This window comes from Lissotriton vulgaris, chromosome 12 (genome assembly GCF_964263255.1).
Source record: "Lissotriton vulgaris chromosome 12, aLisVul1.2, whole genome shotgun sequence".
Classification (NCBI taxonomy): Eukaryota; Metazoa; Chordata; class Amphibia; order Caudata; family Salamandridae; genus Lissotriton; species Lissotriton vulgaris.
In genome coordinates, this window is record NC_141700.1 from 769,026,327 (window position 1) to 769,051,602 (window position 25,276).

The 25,276-nt window shown below is 46.2% G+C and overlaps 1 protein-coding gene across 1 annotated transcript in view; it reads right to left on the minus strand.

Moving 5' to 3' along the window:
* SLC2A4 (solute carrier family 2 member 4) overlaps positions 1 to 25,276 on the minus strand; it is a 169,736-nt gene that overhangs the window by 7,912 nt on the left and 136,548 nt on the right. The window contains exons 5-10 of the mRNA XM_086946096.1: positions 21,151 to 21,266; positions 19,321 to 19,483; positions 17,691 to 17,878; positions 14,951 to 15,055; positions 13,152 to 13,253; positions 4,370 to 4,573 (exon numbers count right to left, since the gene is read on the minus strand). Coding sequence (XP_086802222.1) covers positions 4,370 to 4,573; positions 13,152 to 13,253; positions 14,951 to 15,055; positions 17,691 to 17,878; positions 19,321 to 19,483; positions 21,151 to 21,266 — 878 coding nt within the window. The remainder of the gene's footprint in view (positions 1 to 4,369; positions 4,574 to 13,151; positions 13,254 to 14,950; positions 15,056 to 17,690; positions 17,879 to 19,320; positions 19,484 to 21,150; positions 21,267 to 25,276) is intronic.

Here is a 25,276-nt window from a genome sequence, read left to right on the forward strand (position 1 = left end):
TGTCTCTGCTTTGTGTCGGGAGAGTGACCCGTCTCCTGTCTCTGTCTCATGTCTGGATATGAGAAGCCTTGTGTCTCTGCTTTGTGTCTGGAGAGTGACCCATCTCCTGTCTCTGTCTTATGTCTGGATATGAGAAGCCTTGTGTCTCTGCTTTGTGTCTGGAGAGTGACCCATCTCCTGTCTCTGTCTCATGTCTGGATATGAGACGCCTTGTGTCACTGCTTTGTGTCTGGAGAGTGAAACATCTCCTGTCCCTGCTTCATGTCTGGATATGAGACGCCTTGTGCTATTGGAATTCTATAACGCATATTAGCAAGCCCATTAACGCCATTTTAACTGCTGTTTCCTGCCGCTAAAACGGCGGTAATTTTAACGGGGTTCTTGCTAATATACCCCGTAGTGTGGAGGGAAGACCTCAGAATTCAACACTGAAGCAGGCGCAGTACACTAAAGGCCAGCCCAGTGCTTATCTTTTATAACACAGCAATAGTATATACTACACAATCCAATGGACACAAAAATAGACTGTGCAACAAAAAAAAACTGCATGGTTTGCTGAGGCTTGCTGCTCAGTCAACACATCTAGATTTGACTCTAGCTGTAGTCTTAGGGGAGTTAAGTGGGAGACCCTGGCCCTAAGTGAATTGTTGTTCCTTTTTAGGGCTCGCCTGCTGTGCGCATGCGCATAGCTGGCAATCTCTATAGGGGCTTAAATAAGCTTTACCTAGACTGGCGATTGACTGGCGATTTGATGTTGTGCCCGTGCGCTTTTAGGTCAATGCGCAAGCGCATTGACCTAAAATGCGCGTGCACATCATCAAATCGCCAGTCAATCGCCAGCAGCACTCCTCCCCTGCTGCTTCACACCCTCATGCCGCTCTCCCCGCTCCACCCCCTCCCCTGCCCGCCTGTCGCATTTCTCATCCCCCCTCCCCACAGCAATGCCCTCAGCCGGCCGTACTTTCACTTTGACGGCCGTGTTTCTCCTTGTCTCTCGTATCACCAGGCTGCGTGTGCTGCCTCCGCGGGCACCATGATGTAACCCCACTCTCACAAATTACATTATCAAGGGCGTTTGTTACGGTGCAGAAAGTGTGCATATAACAAGTACAACAAAACGGCTGCCGTTAACTTGAAATCAAGTGCATGAGATGTGTCCACCTGAATTAAAATTCGGAGTAGTTGGCAAATTGCACTTCCACAAGGGTGGCGTTCCTGCCTGTACGCAGCACACGTCCCACAATTATTCACAAACACTGCACAGTAATACTGGTCAGTTAGATCTGTTCCAATTGTTAGTACCAATTCCCCGAAGTTAAACTTGAATGTAAATTTTTTTTTAAATCACTTGAAGTATTACCACCACCATGTGGTAAGGACATTACCCCAGCCAGTTTGGGAGCCCTGATGAATCTGTGCTAGCTACCTGCCATCAGTTGTGGAAGCTTTTTTTATATGTGCAATTTGACAGACAGATTTTTGATTATTTAATGATTTTTCTAATGAATATAGAAGCAACTGATTAATTAATGTTGCACAATTTTATTAAGAGTGTTTACTAACGAAGTTTAGGTATGTCACTTTTGTGTAGAGACCATTTTATTCAAATGGATGCTATTTTTGTTCTGTTCAAATTACTCTTGCTCATTACCCCCTCCCAAGCAATGTCCTGGGAGTTTTCTCTCCCCACAGTTTTCACGGGCACAGGAATAGGTTATTTTCTTAAAGAGCATGTATTGTTAACGAAACTTTTCAGTGTTCCTTATGTAACTTTCTAAAGGGAGTTCCGCTGGAAGTTCAGATGCAGGGTTACTAGCTCACTAGTTAGTCTTTGTTAGAAAATGCTTCCTATTATTTATATTCTTATCCATTCTGAATCTGTAAAGGGCTGTTGTTAAAGTTTTGTTTTTTAATTGTATTTTAACTTATTTATTGAGTTTATATTTGTCTGTCATGTGCTTTTATGGTTGCAAAATACCGAATAAAGTATTTTGAAATGAAAAGGTTGAAAAAATAAATAGGCAGTCCAGAGAAATGTAGTAGATGTAATGAAGGCTTAGATACAGAGTTAAACAGACAGAGACCTTAGCTAGTGGATGTTGAGGGAGCCACCACCACATCCACCACCTCATCCACCACCTCATCCACCACCTCATCCACCAACGCATCCACCACAACCACCATATCCACAACCACCACATCCACCACCACCACATCCACCACAACACCACCACATCCACCATCACCACCACCACATCCACCATCACCATCACATCCACCACCACATCCACCACATCCACCACCACATCCACCACATCCACCATCACATCCATCACCTTCACATCCACCATGACATCCACCACCACATGCACCACTTCCACCGCATCCACCACCACCACCACATCCACCACCACCACCACATCCACCACCACCACATCCACCACCACCACCACATCCATCACCGCATCCACCACCACCTCATCCACCACCTCATCCACCACCGCATCCACCACCACCACATCCACCACCGCATCCACCACCGCATCCACCACACCCACCACCATCACTTCCACCACCACATCCACCACCACTTTCACCACATCCACAACCACCACATCCACCACCACCACATCCACCACATCAACACCACATCGACCACCTCCACCACCACCACCACATCCACCACCACCTCCACCACCCCCACCACCACCACCACCACCTCCACCACCACCACCACATCCACCACAACCCCCACATCCACCCCCACATCCACCACCATCACCACCACCACCACATCCACCACCACCATATCCCCCAGATCCACCACCACCACATCTACATGTGTGTGGCTCTGTGTGTGTAGGTGTAAATGCAATGTTCTTGGATTGTCGTCACAATAAAATATACTGAACATAATCTTCACAAAAGTTATTTACAAACGTTTAAGCTATTGCCATTATAAATTACAATAACTTTTATTTAAGTATTAATTATTTACAAAATGAAAAGCCATTGTTATTTGTAATATCAATACATCTAAGTCACGTAAATACAACACACATTGCATTACAAATGCTATAGGTGTCACATTTGCAAAAGTTAAAAATATTGACATTGTAACTGACAAAGCTATTAATTTTGCTACTTTCAAAACCAACACATAAATAAAAAAAGTGTCATTTACAATACCAATAGCTCAAACTTTCCTAATGCGAGACCTATTGCATTTCCAATGCTTGTTTACATAGTGACCTCCCTAGCAAACTCTCACAGGGCTTGTCTTCCCAGCATGACTTCCCTCTGAAACGCGCCACAGTTCTTCTATTTCTGGCTCAACGCTGCTGGGGTTATGGAATCGGCTTGTCCTGCTGACGCCCTACAGAGGTTCATGCGGGCTGCATTGCAAAGCCTATGCATTTGATAAAATGTCCAATTAATGTGCCATACCTTGTGCTCTCCATAACTCAGACTTTATACGTCATCCAATGGCATCTTGTTCTGTCCATAACTCAGGCTTTACGTCACACCTATAACCTGTTGTAATGCCCATAACGTAGACTTTACACGTCATCTTATGATCTCCATGTCAAACTGTATATCGTGTCTTGAGCGATTATCTATCGATTGCTCGTGCCTGACTGTTCATCCTTGAAGGACCTCCCTCTTTACATGCAGTCCAGGCTCTGCTAGTCATGCCTGGGGCATCTCCCAATGTATCTTTAGATCTGTATTGACATGTCAAGCTTGGCAGCTTTGTTTGGATCTGCAGCAAAAGGTCTGTAATTAATAGCAAAAGCCTGCTTCTTGCCTTGAGCCATGCTCCTCTCCTGTCTGCTCCTGATCTGCTGCTCTGCCCTCGTCTCGTTGGGGTCTGAGGGTGCCTGGAGGAGGCTAGACACTGCTGGCCGCTTGTCTCTGGCACCCTGGGAAAGCAGCGGTGGACCCTCTCACTGATTCTTCCTTGGTCTCAGTGCAACCACAAAGTCTCTGCAACTATTACAACACTGTCTTTGTTGAAATGAGGGGTGTCCCTCTCAGCAATGCCCATATTCTGGCCCAGCACACCCTCTACTTTCAAGGTCACCCCTTGAGGAGTTCATTGTCTAAGCAATCAAGTTCATAGAGCATATTACAAGCAACCACCATTCCTAATTCCACGTATGTGCCTAGGACTGTTTGCTTCCGGTCCCTAAGTTTCTTTCTGTTGTTCATGCCCTGGTCGTCTTTTGCTCCAGAGCGGAGTCTGTGCACTCAATAACGTTGTCTCTGCTTATGCCAAAACTACACCTCAACCTGCTAATGATCTACTAAAATCTGGCTTCCATCACCCTCTGCGTCTGTACACATTGACCATCTTTCCAACACTTACCGCCACATACTGGAAACACATCCCGATGATGAAGTTGGCCGTCCAGTTAGAGAATCCGGCGACTGCCATGGCTGCTGGCCGCGGGCCTTGGCTGAACAGTTCGGCTACGATGAACCAAGGAATGGGGCCAGGACCAATCTCAAAAAAGGCCACAAAGCCAAAGATGGCAACCATACTGACGTAGCTCATGGCCGGCACCTTGTCCTGCACAGAAAGGAGAAGAAAGTAAACCTCATCAGTACATACTCCTTCAGTCCAGAGCCACACGCTTTCTTCCATACCATTTTTGGTATCTATATCTGCCACCAGTTTAGTTTTCTTTTTTATACTCCTTCAGGATACTTTCTGAAAAGAAGCCTTTTTTTTAAAAGCAAACAATTATCAAAGCCTGCTTTCTCCATTTTGTTTAAACTATACATTCATACGTATACATACAGAAGTGTGGCGCAGTTGCCAGAGTGACTGACTCCGCAGCAGCGGGGTTCGCGGTTCAGCTCAGCACCATGTGACTCTGGGCAATAGCTCACTTAATCTCCCCGATGGCCCCCAGCGCCTTGAGACCTTAGGGGTGATTAGTTCACGCTTTACAATATAATACCTACTGGCAGTCACCAGTATGCATAGTTAGGACCTAGTTTCCATAGGTAAAACATTTTTTATTTTGCTAATAATTTTGGCGCCGTTTGACAAATCTACACAAACGTTTAAAAAATAGTGTGCCAGTCACTTCAGCTGTTGGCTGGAATGTTTTGGGGTGATCCGTCAAGCGTCCACGATAAAGGGGAGTCCCAAAATGTGTTTTCCCCTCGCAATTTCCCATAGGTATTTTAGACACAACTACAGCCTGAATCGCTGAATGAAATGACACCAAATTTGGCAGAAAGATAGATCTTGGTCCAGAAAGAGTGCCTTTTGTAATTTGGTTTAAATCTGTTCAGTGATTTTGGAGTATTAAAGTAAAACGATTTATGTACATCTAGAGACATGAATCTGCTGAGGATACAGACGGAATCGCGGATCCACGTGCCAACAGCAATGCCGTGATTGGCTAGCAGCAATCTGAAAGTTGCTGCCGCCATTTTGTGCATCGGAACATGGTCCCCATCGGGGAAAGTTAAATTTTAAAGTGATAAAAAGGGTCAAAGTAGAGGTACACTGACCCCATGTGACTGATGGCGGGGTCCCTCATAGGCAAGAAATTGTCTAAAAGTTTTTGTTACAGCACGAGAGGATCTGCGCATTTGCAGTTTAAAACTTTACTGGATCAAAAATCAGTCTCAGCAGCTAAAACTGATCCAGGATGGACTCCAGGATTCAGGGAGAATGAGTGAGAGCCCACGTCAAGCGGCAGGCATTTTGTAATAAAACATAAGAAAGCGACTAAGGGGCGTTTAATACAAGATTGGCTTCCCTTACGTCACTTGTTTTTCTCTGGTTTACCTGCATCACAGTTGGAGCCAGCAAGTGCTACTCGTCGGCTGTACCTGGTCGAGGTGTGCCGAGCCAGGCACCTCTGGTTCGATGACCTGCCAAACCTACTGGGTGCTGAAGAAATCGCTCTGATCAGGACAAGGCAGTGTGGCTATCACGAAAGGCCATGATTTTCGCACAACAATGATCCGAGCCCCCTAGTCTTCCAGAACCCACAAATATGGCTCTTTGCCCTACCCACAAAAAGTGACACTAAAAATACTTTTTCAAGAGAAAGCCAAGATTGTTTCTTTGGAGTGGATCCTGCAAACACAGCCCATGTGAATGTGTTGGTTGTAGGGAATGTTATCTTATGCCACAAAACTGGACAGCACGGTCTGTACTATTACATTTCACTTTTAATGTGTTTATGGGTCGTATTTGGTATCCTGGCTGAGCACATCAGAGTAGTCCCGCTGTAATGATACCTACACTGAGAGTGACGAGAGAAAATTGGCTATCCCTATTTTCTGTTTCACAGAAATGCTGTCGTCACGGCGACCCATCCTTCCTTTCCGTGTAACTCACTCAATGTTTGTCACTTTTCTTTCAAAACACAACCTCTCCGTCAGAGAAATCGCCCTACACGCTTGGCTGAATCTAAATATTACCTGGAGAACGTGATATATATTAGAAAAGCGAATCAACTTTTGTCAATATAGCCTACTCAGGAAAAACCTACCGTCCTCCAAACAAACTTGGATTGTCTAATGTATCATTGTGTACCACAGCCCCCTGGCATTAGAGCCAGTGGCTCATTCCTGGTTCCAAAATGTGCCGAGCAGCCACCTGGAGGCCCCTTCCTCCATTCAAGAGGAGATGCTGTTTTTGCTCAGAGTTCATTGCAGTCGTCTCGGTGGTCCAAGGGGCCTTTGCCTAGTGTATGTAGAATGATCCTGTTCCTTTCTCGAACCCGTTCTTCTCCTTCCCTACTGCCACATTTTCTGGGACCAAGGTGGCTTTTATACTCAGTATTTAACTGTGAATGAAGATTCCGTGCTTACTTGCATCCGTGCTTCTTCGCCATGAGAACCTCCATTCCAGACCTACCCAACCCCCCTACTCGTGAGCTTGTGTGTGTCTGTACACGTATGTATAGGGTTATCTTGGGAAAGGCTGCGACTAGTTAAGTTCTCAGGATCCTGCACCCAGGCAAGGCGAATCTGTGTTTGTGACTTCCAATCAGGAGCTCAGGATGAACTGATTTTACGATCAAGCAACTTTCCTTGTGACCAATGTGGAATTGAATGGATGAATCGGGAAAGAAGGAGGTTTCTGTTCTCTGAGACAGTTGGAAAGTGTTTGGGGTCTCATTGAAAAGAGTCACATAGTCGTTCAAAACAAAAACAGCCACTATCAGGAATGCCAAGAGCTTCTGGCTGACATGACAGGGTGTAAGGAACTGACCGGCGACCCTACCCCAGAGATCAGGGGCAAAATCCAGACCTCGCTCACAGAAGGAGAGGTTGTAGACTGGAAAACCAATGGGAAGCGGAATTCCTCCCCTTGGTTAACCATAGAATACCATCTTTTTTTAGGTTCTTTAAGGTTTCAAGAGTTGGACCCAATTCACAGGCAGTCGCATCGTACAGCCATTAGCACAAGAAGCAACGTCCCTCTTCTGGGACCATTTGTTGTTAAAACCTGAGGTTAGGAAAACGCAACATGCCTTCATGATACCAGATATGTCCTAAATCTTACCAAAGGGATCGACTATGATCCTGAGAATCAACCAATGATGTGTCTGGATATGGAATCTTTGCATACTAGTATTTTCCAGCGAGCCAGCCTAAATTCCAATGCTCTCTATCACAAAATGATGTATTTCTGTAGAGGAAATGCCAAGGGACTCTGCGTGTACCCCGCTTATTTATTTATTTATTTTATTTTAGGAGATTTTGTTGAGCGCACAAATACCCGAGGGTGTCTCGGCGCTGAGTGTCCACTATACTAATCCATGAGTAGTTATTGTTTAAACAGCCAGGTCTTTATCTGTTTACGGAAAGAAAGAAGGGAGGTACAGGTTTTGATGTGGCTTGGAAGACTGTTCCGTAGTTTGATAGTGGTCACTATAAAGGACCTGTCTCTCCAGGAGACCTTCTTAGTCCCGGGAACCTGCATCAGACCGGCAGTAGAAGATCGGAGGGATCTGACAGGATTGTAGGGGCAGAGTGCGTCCTTTAAAAAGGCAGGGCCTTGAGAGTGAATTGCTTTATACGCAATGCAAAGTGCTTTAAATTTGGTTCTTGTCTTCCCTGGCAACCAATGAAGCTGTTCAATAGTGCCAGAGATGGAAGTATACTTGGGGGTAGCCGTGATCAATCTGGCCGCAGCATTCTGCACCAACTGTAGCTTTTTTAAAACTCCTTGGTACTTGGTACGCATTCAGGCGGCCGCCGCATTGGCCTTGAACCTGCCCACCTCCTTTGTGGTCCCAAGTTCCATGAAGCTAGGGTGGGGGCCCTGCTTTTTCAACTAGACTCCTTAAGGAAAAGTCAGGCCGTGGCGTCCTTCTGGAAAGCCTTGAAGACCTTTTTTTTCCAGTTTGGTGGTCAACTGTCTGAGTTCCATTTGTTTAGTGATTTTGATTGGCTAACCGCAGATGCTTTATAAATGTTGTTTCTTTTCACAATGCTGATAATCTTTATTTTGGAATGTGCTCAGCCGGCTCTGCCAAGAATTGTGTCTCGTAAGAGGAGGACATACTCGCCAAAACTGCTGGAACGATAGCCAGAAATCATATTGGGTCTGACACCCTCACTAACTTAATTGAATGTCTATCCATCAGTGAATATTGATTACTCAGCCAGACACATTTCTTATGAGGTCGATCACTATGATAGTTATTGGTACACTGGACTACTCAATGAGTACCTAAACTAAAGACTTAACAGCAACTAACAGTAACTGTAAGACATAGAGAGAATGCAGGCAGGTAATCTGTAGTTATACACCTATGAAGGCCAATGGTTAGAGTGGCAGACCCTGATGCAGAGGTCTGGCCCGGGACCCGGGTTCAATTCCCGTCTCGGCTCAATTTCCTCGGACCTGATCATTCTTGCCTCTGTGCCTATTCCAATCATGGAGTCCCACTCTGCAACTCTGGGCAATAGCTTGCTTAATCTCCACAACGGCCCCAACAGCGATGGGATGTCTGGCTTCACCTTGGGGGTGCCCAGGAGTGTACATTTCACAGGGAAAAGTCAGGAAGGGTTCCACAGCGGTATGCGTTACAGCGCCAGGACACCCCAGTTGGGGTATTAGTGCGCTTTACAAGTACAAATTACATTTACATTTACAATTAAGTGCCCTTTATTTCACACCGGGCCCATATTCGCGACACCATAGCAAATTCATCCAACGTTCAATTTCAGGTGCCTGTTAGTTGGGAAGACACAAGACCCATAAGCAGGAACGCATTGCCAACTGGACTTACATAGATCGAATCTTCACTGATCTAGGGATGAACATCCCAAGACTCTGCAGACAAGGCAATGGGACACTGAACAATTGCTGGATATATGGTACCCGAGAATATACAAAATACCAGCTGTGGAGTGGTGCTATAGAAAATGAAGAGCAAAGGAGCACATCACCCACGCACACAAAGCACTCCACAACGCCAGACCAGCCTACCTGAACAGCAGACTCAGCTTCCACACCCCCACCCGTCAGCTCCGCTCTGCCAGCCTCGCCCTCGCCACTGTCCCCCGCATCCAACGAACGACCTCCGGCGGCAGATCCTTCTCCTACCTCGCCACCAACACCTGGAACACCCTCCCTACCCATATACGGCAGACCCAAGACCTACTCGCCTTCAGAAGACTCCTCAAGACCTGGCTCTTCGAGCAGTAGCAGCACCCCCCTCTCCCCTCAGCGCCTTGAGACCCTCAAAGGTAAGTAGAGCGCTTTACAAGTACTCTGATTGATTATGATGGGAGCACAGGGCTCTTGGCAGTTCCAAACTTCATGCTCACAACGACCACCCCAACGAGGCAATATTGAACTTCCAGGAACTAGCCTGTTATTTATGAATGAACCACGTTGTGGGCTCTTTTGCCCTGGGAACACACGGTTTCTCAACAAGTGCTTCTAATGCAAGGCAGAGCTACAGTCAATTTCCAGAGTTACTTTCTGCCCCGGTACCAGATCCCAGTCCTTGAGGACCGAGCCCTGCCACTTGCACCCACTAACCTGCAGGACAGAGACACTTGACGGACTAAAGGAGCAGGAGGCCTTCCTTCTGTAGAAAGGAAGAATTGCCACCACCTTTATGCACACCCCTGGTCACAAAAGTATGTATAAATAAAAATGTATGTATTCATGCATGTAAACAAAACAGTCCATCCAGTAACACGCGCTTGGGTGGCAGGATGCAGAGACCACAAATCTTTTAATTAAGAGAATAAAAGCACTTTTCTGCAGGGGTATATAATTACAGAATAAACCGAGCACGGTAACAGTAAAATAGGCACACAACAAACTTACCTAAGATGTTTGCTTGTGAATCACCCACCGGGTATGTGCATTATTCAGATACCCTAGCATGAATGGGAATCTACAGACAGGACTTGTACTCTTTAACTAATATGCAAGTAGCCACCAAGGCACAATAGTGAGGCACCATGAGCTGTATGATGCAAACACATCCACAAAGGCTGTCGCTTACACCTTGCCACTGGCTCTTCACCAACTGGTTCTCCCCTGTGCTATGTTTGCGACATGCCTGAAGGGAGAAGAGAGGAGATGTGCAGAGAAGAGAGGGAAGGTGCAGAGAAGAGAGGGAAATGGCAGGGAAGAGAGGGGAGGTGCAGAGAAGAGAGGAGAGGTGCAGAGAACAGAGGGGAGGTGCAGAGAACAGAGGGAAAGGCAGGGAAGAGATGAGAGGTGCAGAGAAGAGAGGAGAGGTGCACAGAAGAGAGGGGAGGTGCAGAGAAGAGAGGGAAAGGCAGGGAAGAGAGGAGAGGTGCAGAGAAGAGAGGGTAGGGGCAAAGAAGAGAGGGGAGGTGCAGAGAAGAGAGGGAAATGTGCAGAGAAGAGAGAGGAGGTGCAGGGAAAAGAGGGGAGGTGCAAAGAAGAGAGGGAAGGTGCAGAGAAGAGAGGAGAGATGCAGAGAAGAGAGGGAAGGTGCAGCGAAGAGAGGGAAGGTGCAGAGAAGAGAGGGAAGGTGCAGAGAAGAGAGGGAAGGTGCAGCGGAGAGAGGGAAGGTGCAGAGAGGAGAGGTGCAGAGAAGAGAGGGAAGGTGCAGAGGAGAGAGGGAAGGTGCAGAGAGGAGAGGTGCAGAGAAGAAAGGGAAGGTGCAGAGAAGAGAGGAGAGGTGCAGAGAAGAGGGGGGATAGGTGCAGAGAAGAGATGGAAGGTGCAGAGAAGAGAGGAGAGGTGCAGAGAAGAGGGGGATAGGTGCAGAGAAGAGATAGAAGGTGCAGAGAAGAGAGGAGAGGTGCAGAGAAGAGAGGGAAGGTTCAGCGAAGAGAGGGAAGGTGCAGAGAAGAGAGGTAAGGTGCAGAGAAGAGAGGAGAGGTGCGGAGAAGAGAGGGACGGTGCAGAGAAGAGAGGAGAGGTGCAGAGAAGAGAGGAGAGGTGCAGAGAAGAGAGGAGAGGTGCAGAGAAGAGAGGAAGGTGCGGAGAAGAGAGGAGAGGTGCGGAGAAGAGAGGGACGGTGCAGAGAAGAGAGGGAAGATGCAGAGAAGAGAGGGAAGGTGCAGAGAAGAGAGGGAAGGTGCAGAGAAGAGAGGGGAGGTGCAGAGAAGAGAGGGATGGTGCAGAAAAGAGAAGGGAGATGCAGAGTAGAGGGGGAGGTGCAGAGAGGGAAGGTCAGAGAACAGAATGGCAGTGCAGAGAAGAGTGAAGTGTGCAGAGGGGAAGATGCAGGGAAGTCTCTAGAGGTGTGCCAGTTGGCCCAAAGCAGGTTAGAGACACCACCAAATACTTTATTTAACATTGAAAATACCAACAAAACCTAAACGCCAGAAAAGTGATTCCGTGACGAGCAGCGCCTCAGTGACACCCCCGGCCCTTAGATCCCGCCCTTTCCTCCCACCAAGTGGTAAAAGATACCATCACTCGAAGGGCAGCAGGAGGCACAGCGAGGCCTGGTCAGCAGACATCCATGCACCTGTCTGTCTTTGAAGGACAGGCCCGCTGGCGCTGTCCCAGGAACGCTTCTGTAATCTGTCCGCCATGACACTGTCCTTGCCAGGCCGTCTGCACTGCTGGGTGTGCTGACAGGATTTCCACAGGAAACGTGGCTACATGCCAACATTTAAGAGCAGGAAAGTGGGAGATTTTGGGGGAAAATGGGGGGAAAGTATTTTCCCCATTGACTTCTATTGAAGCAGAGGCAATTTCAGGCAGGAGACAGATAAAAGAAAGCCATTTTGGTTGTACAAATAGGGAGTCTCCCGGCTGAATCGGGTCTATTGGCAATGTATGGTACTCGCCCACGCGGGGGCACTGTGCACCGTGGGGATTGGGCGGAGGGGTGCAGGGGGACACCCTAGGTTGCTGCTCACCTGCAGGATATGACATAAGACAATAGGAAAGGCTCCAGCGGGACAAACCTGTCACACACTTCCCATCGACAAGAACACCTCCATCGTTACTGATGTATTCATCAATTCATAGGTACTGATCTAGAGATACTGTCGTCTGAACGCATGAAAACAGAATTTCTGATGTGCGTAGAACATATACTTAAAGGCAGATTTATTTTACATCATTGAATGTGGCAAAAACATTGCAAACACCTTTAAAAGTCAGAGGTTGTGAACCAGGAAGACCCTGCCTTAGTGAGGATGAGGTGAGATCTGGCCTGAGAAGAGGGCATGAGATTAGCTCAGGTTTCATCTCCAGTGCCTCCCAGCTTATCCAGCAGCTTCTGCCCATGCACCATTTATTCCATCTATGCTGTGTGTTATGTGTTACTGCTCAGCCTGCAGTATGATAATTCTGGAGCGGGATGTGGCCTGTGCGAGTCAGCTGGGGTCGGAGGCTGAGCAGATGCAAGCTTCCTACTGGTGGTGTCCCCTGTTGTCCTACCTACATCCTACTATTTCCTCCTGGAACATAAATGTGACTAACTGAATATATGTGTCTTGTGTGAACTGGTGAGACCTGCCTCACCACTACTGTGGAACTTGCACCCTAGCGCCATCTTGTGTTCAACCCAGTCTCTACAGGCTGTTCCTAACCTTCGCATGTGATTCCCATCCAAGCCACCAGGGGCTGCTCTGAGACAACTCACAGAAGTCAGGCACCGCGTGGAGCCCAGCAATGTTCATCCACCAGCTAGTTAAGATCTTCTGTGACTCACCAGTAACACCAGCGCTACAGTCATCAGGACTGCACACCCGCTCATGCCAGCCAATCCCAGTAGATGTAATGTCCGACGGCCTGCCCGCTCCACCAGGAAGAGCTGTGAGGAGACAGAAAGGTCCAGGAGTCACCATACCATTCAGAGCAATTATCAAGAGTATGACAGTCAAACACAGTCCCCCTCTCCTCCAGCGGCATTGAGTTTTCCGCCCGCCGGTTCTAGGGTCCCCCATCTTCCGACAGGCGACAACCAATCCCCATCACTGAATTCCAGTGGTGTGGACTGTTTTGACCCAAATGCTACCACTGGCAACTAAATTCCTTTCTTCTTGGTTCTGGGTATCGATGAGTAAATTTGGGTGCTTTAAAAGCAAGAAAGGAAGGACAGCTAAAGACAAATATGAATTAGCCTCCAAATACCTGTTAGGATTTACCTTTGGAAAGCTGCGCACTAGAGTGGCCAGTGACTTGGAATAGTGGAAGTACAATAGAGTAAAGTTAAATACAAGGTTACAGGCAGTCTTCAGCTATTTCAAGGTTTCGGGGCAAAGTCAGCAATTGTAGAGCCAGAAAAATGATTATGTAACACCGTTCCAACCCACAGGCTGTCTAAAGAACCTGGGTAACTCCCCCAGCAGGATGCTTTTTACTTTCAGTTTAAAGATCAAAACCTGCAAGCAGAGAACGGGCATGTTAAGTCGGACAGTGAGTAAAACCTGCTCACTACAGCATCCTCTTCTTTGTCTCCTTGCTTGCCTTCATGGGTTTCACAGAAGCCCAAAGCACACTACCTGAAACACCCGGGGGCATATTATCAAGAAAGGGCGTTACATTATTGCCGCTTTTATCGGCAGGAAACTGCCGATAAAGCAGCGATAATGGGCTTGATAATATGCTCTATTGAATTCCAATCGAAGCCCATGTTAAATGTCTTTACATCTAACATGGGCTTCGATTGGAATTCATAGAGCATATTATCAAGCCCATTATTGCCGCTTTATCGGCAGTTTCCTGCCGATAAAAGCGGCGATAATGTAACGCCCTTTGTTGATAATATGCCCCGAGTGCTTCTGTTTCCTTTCTTTAAGTCCTACTGACAATAAGGCATCCAATGTGGCTTTCTTAGATTTCTTACATGCCCACAAAACCTTACCCGAATCAGAAAGTAGTAGACTTGGGTATGTTACTCCGAAAGGGCAACACTAGGCGAAGAGATCAGTCAGTGTCCAGGTTACTAGAGTAAACGTGTGGGTAAGGAATATTAAAGGGCTACTACCTGCAGTATGAGTATGTGGTGAAGGAAAGCTTGGTGTAAGAACGAATAAGATCAAACACATGACGAGCAAGATACGGTCTTCAAAGAGGCAGAGGATGATATGGTGGAGGCAAAGGTCGATAAAAATACAAATTAAATGCATGGGAAAAGTCCAGCATTAGCATGAATTATGGAGAACAATTTAATATGTGGGGATTCCAGAGGCAAGGTTCTGTGGCAGAGGTCATTAAAGAATAGTAGTAGAAAGAAAGCAATTTATGAGCCTAAGGTAAAAATTCTGTAGGGGCTATTCTCTTTTTTAGCAGTGTGATATCACTTCACTTAGAACATTCTACGTCAAAACAACCACCCACCAAACTCCAGAGGGACTTCTGTATCCAGCACAACCACCACCCAACTCCAACTCTGCGGTTACGCCAGCCCACCTGCAGTGACCATTTGAATGGCCCAAGTGGAGTACAGAACCCCAGCTATGAAAGCACATTCATCCCACCAACTCCTGCAGAGACCGCCAAACTTACAGAGACAACAGTGAATATGGTGTTAACAACTCCAGCTCCAATGGTGGCGTACACCGGCTGCTCCACGCCGGCCTTGCTGAAAATGCTGGTGGAATAATAAAATATCTGTGGGAAGACAATAAAAAAGGCTTGAGAAATCATTACTGGAAGTAATTCACAAGTTAATTAACCAAATATGTATTTTCCTGTTAGACTTTGGAGTTCCATCTCTGGATCTGACCATCTCTCATATAATTAAGTTGATCACTCCCTTTGCCTTTTCTACTGTTTCTGGATTCTATTTTGTGGGTTCCCATCTTTTAGGAAATAGCACACTAATGAATATGTGATGTTACAACATGATCAAAATGATCGCGGTATGTAACATCGCAGTTTTTTACAACGCAAGTCGTTACAACGACTTGCGCTGAAGGGCGCTGGACTTAGGAGTAGTAAGATTTACTATTCCAACACAAGTCTACGTGCAGTAGGGATTGTGGTGGAATAGTAAATCTTACTATTCCTTAGGTTATAGCGCCCTCCAGTCCAAGTCGATGTAACGCTTGCGTTGTAATGGCAGCGTTCTAAATGCATTGCGGTGTAATCGCTGCGATGTAAAGGATGTTTCCCCACACTAACACACACACTAACACACATACACACACACACACACACACACGTGTCCCTCATTCTGCAACATTTCTGTTTCAACTTCCTAAGGTGTATGTACCATATTATTGTTTCATTGCTAAAGACAATAAAGGAAATTCTATTTTAATTGGTAAATCAAAATCCTCAATTCCTTGTCTCTTCCCTGCACCCCCTTTGTGCCCCCAAGACTACCAATTCACCCAGAATGTCTTGTATGCTGAGCCCCATCACAATTTGACACCAACTTAGCCATCCTTAGATGTCAGACATAGCTTATGCAATGTCAAAGCAGGTATGGATTCTCTCAAAATAATCTTCTAGATGGAAGATAGGAGTATTTCATTTATTAAATGTACCAACCCACCCAAGAATATTCTTTCAACTCCATCTATGTGTAATTCACCTGTTAATCCAACACAAATCCGAGAACGCCGTCTGGCAGAGTTCACTAAGTACACGCAAATGGCGTTCAGTTTGTTCCAAACGAGCTGTAGCAATAAATACAATTCTTTGATTCCAACCTATGAGTAATGTATCAATTTCAACTGGAGTGTGCAGCATAGAATGCCAGCCCAAGCCTAGTTTAGTTAGTCCCACTTGGCGAATCCATTGCGCCATCCGAAATGGCAGCCAATTTGTAAATCCATAAATCGAAGCCATGTGTCGTTAATATAAACATACTCGAGCATTGTCCAGTAAATTTAACAGGAACAATCAATAAAACAAAACCCAAAAGGATAAGCAGCAATGAACCCATTCCATTGAACCCAACCAAGGTGTAATCCATTACACCCAAGGCTAGAGAAGACAGTACATTAAATCTTTTGGGACGTACCCAGGAGTAATGTATTAAACCAACATGAGTTGTCAATGACAACAAACTCAGGGCCCGATGTAGGTAAATCCCATTTACCGATTTTGAAATACCGAATCCTACCGATTCGGTATTTCAAAATCGGTAAATGGTATGTAGGTCCCAACATCTGGATTCGTTACCGAATCCTTAACAATTCTTTAATTACCGATTCGGTAAATACCGAATCGGTAATGCCCATTCATTCCTATGGGCTTTGAAGCCCATAGGAATGATTAGGCATTACCGATTCGGTATTTACCGAATCAGTAATTAAAGAATTCACAAGGGTGCAGGGGGTGTCACTTTCACACCCTCTGGCACCCCCAAAACAGGCACAGGTGCCATGTGGCAGGCATACCTGCCCTAAGGGCAGGTCTGCCTGTCACATGACATAGGTGTGCATGCACACATGTGCATGCACACCGGAATCGGTATTTTACCATGGATTTGTATTCCATGGTAAAATACCGATTCTGTAAGCCATGTGCAGAAGGTACATTGCCTACCTACATTGCATTTTCGGTAATTTTACTGAATCGGTAAATATTACCGAATCGGTAATTATTTTACCGATTCGGTACATATTACCGAATCGGTAAATTTACCGATTCGGTAATGATACCGATTCGGTAAAATTACCGAAAATGTGCCCCTACATCTCAATAGCCTTTTACCGATCGGAAACGGCCGAAAATCGGTATTTTCGGCCGATTCCGATCGGTAAAGGGCTACCTACATCTGGCCCTAAGAGTAGTCTAAAAAGTCAATTGTAATCTATTAAATACAAACAAATACTAATATGTGACCAATTACTAGGATAAGACAAACCAAAATCGACTAAATCCAACCAATTAGTAAACCATAAAATTAAAACCAAAACAGGTCCAATAGACCCAACACATAAATGTAAACCTTTGAATCCAGGTCAAGAATGGCGCATTAAATCTAATTCTCATAGAAGTTGCATATTCCAATCAAAACCAAGTCCAAGGAATGAATGGGCTCCACCCCGAGACATCAAATACACCCAACAGAAGAGGAGACCAATGAATAAAAATCAAAACTAGTCAATATAATACAAAATAAGCAAATGCCTAGAAATCCAACAAAAATCTCCCACTAACTCCTACCACAACGTAATGCATTTGACCCAAAACAAAAGTAATTTATAGGTCCAGTCTACTGAAGCCAATCCTAGAGTTCTTGCTCTCAGGCCCTTTCCTCTCAACATCACACTTCTCAAACTTTACTTACAGCATTGATGCCGGAGAGCTGCTGGGAAAGTTGCAGGATGATGGCCATGATGATTGGCTGCCGATAGGCCTTCGAGCGGAACAGCTCTAAGATAGACACTTTGGCTTCCATGTCCATCCGCCTCTTCTCCTCCTTCATCTCCGTCAGGTCCTCGGACACATCGTCCTTTCCAGTCAGGAGTTTCAAGTCTGTGGAGTAGAATCAGAACTGGTCTGTTTCCTTTCTAGAGATAGAACTGTTTCCCCCCCTGTGGGACCCGCTCAACTTCATCTCCCAATCCGTACAAATCTTCTGTTTGCAGGATTTTCTGTTCTATGTGAGATTCAATCCAAGACCCAAGAGATTCCAAGACCCCAAGGAATGACCTCCCACCCCATCACATAACATGAAGGAACAGATTCCCACCTTTGCTGCCACTTGTGGATCAAGCTGCAGATCTGCAGGAACATGTCCTTCCAAATAAAGGATCATTCTGCCAGTTCTGAGTGACCCGATTAGATAAGATTATTCACTACTTTGCCTCTTTTTTTATTATTTGTTATTTTCCAAGTCAGATATGTTTAATGCATATAAATGTAGATTTGAAACAGGGGAATCACCCCAATTATAGAGAAAAAACAAAGCTCAACATTCAGGGTTTAGGATTTCGTCTAGAGTATAGAAACTTGCCTAAAACAGCATGATTACATCAAATATCGAAAGATAAACATTGATTTGATCAGCAATCTAGGATCCTAGTTAAAACCTACCCATGTTCAATCATTTTTTTTAAGGGAGAAGAAACCTCTAGCTTTGGCCAAAGTGAGTTCAGAGTCATAAATATGAGGTTGAGAAGCCCATTACTCAGCTGGCTTTGGAGGGGAAGAATAAACCCATGACCCAGCAATACAGAGCGGAGCACAGACTATTATTATTGAAAGCAAACGTTTGATACCCCAATCGTGTTGCAGCTTAACTCCCATCAGTATCTCTTTAGGAGAAAGTTGGGCTTCAAAGCCTAAGTTGGATGATATTAGCTTGGTCACACCATCCCAAAATTCCTGTAAAGAGAGACACGCTACTTTGCCTCATGTAAACAAACCCATGGTGGAGATTACAATCTGCTCTCAAATTATGGGAAGCGCGCAGAAGCTTTTAATAACAATTTCGAAAGTGTTCTTCCTTTCTCAGGTAAGACCAGTTGGTGACCGCCTTTGCATGGGTTGGAGACGAGAACTTTCTCTTCGCATTTGAGAAGTGCTGAATTTGTGCCAGAGTTTTCCAGTGCTCGGCACCGGCACAAAATTGTCAACACCGGGTCTTACCATACTCTGCCACACGGTGGCGCTGCTTGTATAATTCAGAGACAATCACAACACAGTTTTTTGTTCATTCGAAATACTTTAAAAATGACCAACACCTGCCTCCCAAGCTATTCTTATTGCTGAGGGGGCCTGGAATAGTCTGAGTTATCACACTTAGAGAAGCGTGCTGCATAGTAGTTCTGTTGGTACTGTCACAGGCAGGGGGAATGGGAGGTGCAAGCTGCAGTGGCCTCCTGACAAGGGCCCCGGCACTTATTTTTTCACAAATTAAGAACTACGTTTGACATGCTTCCCCCAAGAACCCTTTCATTCAGTCACCCACTCACTTTTTTTAGCCCTCGCTTCTTCGTTGCAGATGATGTAGAGGTAGCGAGGGCTTTCTTGGCAGAAAGGGAGAAGGGTGACTTGGAGCATGGCTGGAATGACAGTTAGGCCGAGCAGCAGTGGCCAAAGTTCTGCCGTCCCCAGGATTGATTCCAGCCCTAAAACCTATAGGAAGTAAAAAAAATAGAAAACTGTGTGAGCAAAGTCAGTTATGGGCAGAAAGACTATGGAAGAGGGAAACAGTGTGTGCGCCAGGTCTGTCAGCCTGAAACTTGCTGGAAAAGTAAGTATGTTGTGGTAGCCAAGTCAGGGAGCCCGGGGCTCCACCCCAGGACAGTATGTAAAAAGTAATTATAGTGTGTGAGTCAGGCCAGGCCTCAGCCCAGGACAGTATGAGAAAAGTAAACATTGCTGTGAGAGCCAGACCTGTTCTCAGTCCAGGACAGTATGTAAAAAGGTAAACATGGTTTGTGCATCAGTCAGGTCTCAAGACAGTACAGGAAACATTATGTGAGAGCCAGACCCGCTCTCAGCCTAAGACTGTATTGAACAAGTAAACTAAGTGTACGAGCCAGGTCAGGCCTCAGACCAAGACTGTATGCAACTAGCATTGGCTATGTCAATGTTTTTGTTTAGCCATGTTGTACAGCAGTGCAGATGAGTAGGACAACACAGAGAGGAAGCAAAAATGCAGAAAGGGACGAGAGTTCCCCTCGGGGATGATTTGTGTGCCTTACAAATGAGTTTAAAGTAAAAAGTAAAGTAACAGGTTGGAGTTGGCAAGCAACAACATGCAGCTGGATCAAGGAGTGGGAGGGGCAAGCAATAACACAGAGTTGGAATGGTGAGTGCGTGAGGGGAGACGGCCAGAAGGGAGACATGCTCCAAGCATACGCGATCTTGTGGAGTGCTACAACAAAAAAATAAAAAGCAGCCTGGACCCAAAAGCATGAGTGGAGGATGGACACTCACTTGGCAAGGAAGCAATAGTTGGGCTATGCTCCCAGGGTGAAACAAACACATGAAGAGGAAGTGAAGGGGCACACGCTCACAAGGAGAAGCAAAGAAATGAAAGTGACGCAATTGGTGGGCTCTAAACTAACAAAATGTCTTGCAAGCGACAGCGCATGCACAGTCTCAGGCGAGATCTAAAAAGTAAACATAGTGTGTGTGCCAGCTCAGTCCTCATCCCAATTCTGTATTGAAAAAGTAAACATTCTGAGTGAGCAGGGTCAGGCATCAGCCAGGTTAAGCATCAAACCCGGACTGTATGGAAAAAGTAAACGTGATGTGTGAGTCAAGTCATCATAAGTTCAGAATTCCTTCAAAAATGTTTGTGAGCCAGGTCAGTCCTAAACCCTGGACTTCGCAGAACAGCAGTTGTGTTGTGATGCACCCGGAACTTACCGAACAGTGACAGTCAGAAGTAATGCCGTAGTAGTAACATCAGTGGAATGGGAGCGTGGTGCAGTGTTGCATGTGTTCTGCTTGTTTAACACCTTCGGTGCTCATGACGGCTTCCGGAGTCACGGTAGTCGTGTGCTCATGACGGCCGGGAGCTGTCAGAACGTTGCCGCTCTGCCCACACGCTATTAATTCCCCGCCTGTGCGGGCGAATTAATCAGTGGGCAGAGTTCTGACGTCTCCCGGACGTCATGAGCACACGCCTACCGTGATTTTTGACAGCCAGGAGCCGTCGTGAGCATGACAGCGCCACGCCCACCCCCGGCCCGCCGCCAAATTTGCCCCGTGAAGGGGTTAAGTGACTTTGCAGCATCTATTTGTCAACAATTGTTGATGGTGATAAACAGCTGTGGTGTGGACAGACATACCTGTGCTATTAGGATGCCAATGACGATCGCTAGCTGGTGCAGGGTCCCCAGGGCCCCCCGTAGGCTAGTGGGGGCGATCTCTCCCACGTACATCGGGACCAATCCGGAGGCCAGACCTGTCAGAGGAAGGAAAGAAAAACAAGACCTGGTTCAGTGAAATGAAGCAGGTCGTCAGCGCTCAGTTTGCTCTTTCTGATAATGGACAACTCTTCTCTTAAGGATCAGCAGGCTAAAATTCACATTATAACAAGAAGGAAGGCAAGGAAAATAGAATGACAGAAAAAGACACTGAATGCAAGGGACTTAATAAAAAAAGAAAAAGGTTGATTCAAACAAAGGAGCAAAATTAGGCCAGATAATGAAGTGGAAAAGAAGCATGATTGGAAAATAAAAGAGTAAGAGAGCAAAACAACAACGAGAGAACTTCAGATGCAGAAATCAACCAACAAGTTAGGAGAAATGAAGCAAGAGATGACAAGAGATATCTAAAAGGAAATTGAAGCTTCAAATTAAAGAGAACAATTGAGAGAAAATGAGACGAGTTGGTGAGAAGAGAAAGCAGCAACCCAATTGAAAGAGATAGGAAGTAAGGCGACAAGAACAACAGCAAGTGCATGAGAAAAGGTAAAAGCAAAAAAGAAAGCGAGGTAACCAGGTAATGAAAGACAAATGCAGCAAGAACGAGGGGAAAAAGAATGCAAGAGGTTAAGAGCCAGTGCGACAAAAGGAAAAACGGGCGACTGGACACGAGCAGGAAGGCAGGCGGAAAAGCAAGAAGAAGCAGAAGAGGAGACGAATGAGACCAGCAAGCAAGAAAAACAAGCATTGGCAACACTAATAGATCGCGCCTTTGGGGCTCTTGACTTTGCTGAAGGTTTTTAGCCAGGTCGCAAAGCATCTCTGATACTGTGCAGCATGGCTAAAGTTTTAAAAACTATAAAAGCCTTTGGCACTCCATGCATACGAAATTACATGGGCGTACTTTTTGTTTCTAGTTATTGGTTAAATTTGGATCTTTAACTAAACATGGGGAAAGGCAGGCGTGCAGACGCAACGCGGGACGCAGAAGCAACAAGCGGTAGGGCAAGAGGAGAGGCAGAAGCAACAACCGGGTAGGGGAAAGCAACAAGAATGGCGCAGGTGAGGGAAGCAACACGGAGGATGTGGGGAAGCCATGGGGAGGAGCTGGCGGGTTCAATAACAGAAAGAAACACGGAGTGCGGGGGAAGAGAAGTACACAGCAGGCAGCCCACAAACACATGCGCTCATGAAGTGCTTAACACAAGAAAAAAGTAGTGCTTAAATAGAAAGCAGTGGAAGTAGAGATGTTAGCCCATCAAAGAGATGGTAAAGAGGAAATGCTCCATGGGAAGTAGGCCTGGGCGTGAAATTTGTCTCCGCTCGCAGAGTTTTTCCCACTCCACACACCGCGTAGCGCATGGAGATCCGAAAAAGTCAGCTCCAAACTTTTTTCCTAGCTAACCCAACGTTGAGTTGGTGAGCATGGAAAATCTTACTGCAGACCACCTCCTGGAGGGATTTGTCAACGCGGGCGGCACCATTCTCAACGATTAAGATTGACGGGACCGCTCGCGTTGAGAAACCTTCCATTCAACGTTGAAAATGGCGCCGCTCGAGTAGGCAGAAAGGAGTAGCGCCCTCTTACGCAGCGCATGATGCCGTTCGTGCTGATTTTCCAGTGGGGGACAAACACCTGATGCTAAAAATCAGCATGCACTAAGTAGCTCGCAGTACTTTTTGGGGTCACTACGTGGAACTCCGCAAACACCGCCCAGGCCTAAGGAAGGACAAGCAGAAGATTGACAAGCTGGGACACAAATAAGAAGCAGGCAAGTGGGAGTGAAAGGAAAACCAACCAATGGTAAACAATGGGTCCCTGTATGTGCTTGGGAAGCAACAATATGTATTGCAACAGACAGCGCATGCGTTGGGTACTAGGCTCGACCTAAAAACAGGAGCGCACAAACACGAGAAAAATATGCGTGAGAATGAAGGTGAAGGCAGGCAAAAGAGAAACGAAGCGGAAAACAGTGAAATCTGTAGTGAGAAATATTGCCAAGCACAAACAAAATGGAATTGAAATGCAGAGAAAAAATTGTGAAATAAACAAAAGAGGCAGAAATTGTGAAGGCAACAAAAATGATAGTACATAACCCAGGGCAAGGAAGTTGTGAGAGAAAAGGCCCTAAGTGAGATAGGAGGTAGTTAAAAGAAAGCACTTTAGGAGGAAAGATGCAAGATTCATAAACATTTCGGGGACATAACCCCACTTCCTGCGTGTATTCTCCGTAGCTCTTGGCTTCTCTGCCTTGTTTATCGTCTGTGCCCCGGCTCTGCTCTGAGCCCAGGCTGTCACGTGATCAGCAAACTTTTCCTTAATAGGGCAAGTTTCCAACTCAAGCCAGAGTGCATTACTGTTTCAGGAAAAAAAAAGTAAGTTAAAAAAAAATAAAGGAATTCATGGAGTCGCTACTCAAACTTCAGAAAAAATCGTGACGACAACAGGCCTATTTATGGCCACCCTACCTCAAAAATACCCTTCGTCAGAAAGGAACCGCACCTGCTGCTGACGCCTGCCGGTGACCCCGTGCTGACCTCCTCGTGACCTCCCTAAGGTCAGGGCTCACCACTTTAAGGAATCTTAACGCCGCCGGTGCGTCACTTTTTGTGACGCACCAGCAGCGTAAAAATTGTGCCTCGTTGCACCATATTTACAAAGTGACGCATCTAGGTATATGCATCATTTTGTAAACCCCTGCGCCACATTATACCTGAGCCAGGTATAATGTATGCAAGGGGGGGCGTATTGACGCAAGACAGTGTCATAGAAGTGATGCAGTGAAATCTATATGATTTCACTGTGCCCCTTCTAGGACACATAAGCGTCAATTTCTTACGCCTGCCTCACAGCAGGGGTAAGACTGACGCAGGCCCTTTCACACGGGACTTGCCCCATGTGAAAGGACACATTGCTGGAGTTGCGTCACTTTTGTGACACACTCCAGCAATGCGTCACTTTTGCGCCAAACAGATACATCAGAAATACTGACGTATCTGTAACTCCTTGCGCCATGATGCGTCATACTGTAAATATGACGCATCATTGGTGTCGCAAGGAGGGCGCAGTGAAAAGTGACGCATCGCTGTTTTCACGCAGCGATGCGTCACTTTTCATTTATGAGGCCCCTTGGCTTTTGGAAAGGAAGCCTCCGGCTTCGAAGATAGCTCAGCGGGCTGAGCGCCTGTTGCAAAGATCTGTGGGCAGCCAATGAAAGCCACGAGTTGAGCTTTTCATGCACAGCATAGGAGGCTGCACAGGGAATCCAGCCATTGTTCTGCTGCGTATACATGTTTAATGTTGTTGTAGCCAAGGTCTAAGCGGGGATCCGCCCACAGCCTCCAACCTTTTTATTGCCACATACCTGTGGCGGCCCTTCCTGTGTGTGAGAATAACTCGACATTCCTGCTTCTGTCAATAAACACACTTCAGGCTTGTAGACAGGGCAGCTGCATAGGCGGTGGGAGGCCTGGGGTGTTTGGAAGCTCGCATCAGAATAAGGACATGACTAGTGCTTTCTACCTTTTATGCACTTATACAAATGCGAAATATACAAGCTGGTGGTGGTAATTAAGTGCTGGTTGGATGAAGGGAAGTTGCTTCGGTCGTAGAACAGAAGATGAGTGAAAGCCAATGTATTGCAGCGTTTATTGAAGATGTGTTATGTTGGGCTTACCCAGCAATTACTCTCGAGACTGCAAATAGTGATGAACGATGCAGCTAGACTGATCTTTGGAAAAGCTAGAGGCACGCACGACTCTCCTCTTCTATACCAATTACATTGGCTTCCCATCAGGCAGAGGATTCTATTCAAAGGTCTGTGCATCGCACACAAGGTGGTCTTTGGTAACGCCCCTAGCTACATTAAAGCCATACTGGTGCAGTACATCCCCAGAAGAACCCTGCGCTCGTCTGAGGACACTCTTTTGGTAAGCCCGCGTTATCGTCTGACCACCCTTGGTGGACGTCCCTTTTCAACTACCCTGCCGGCAGCCTGGAATAAGCTACCACCAGATCTACAGAAGGAACCAAATCTACTGCCTTTTA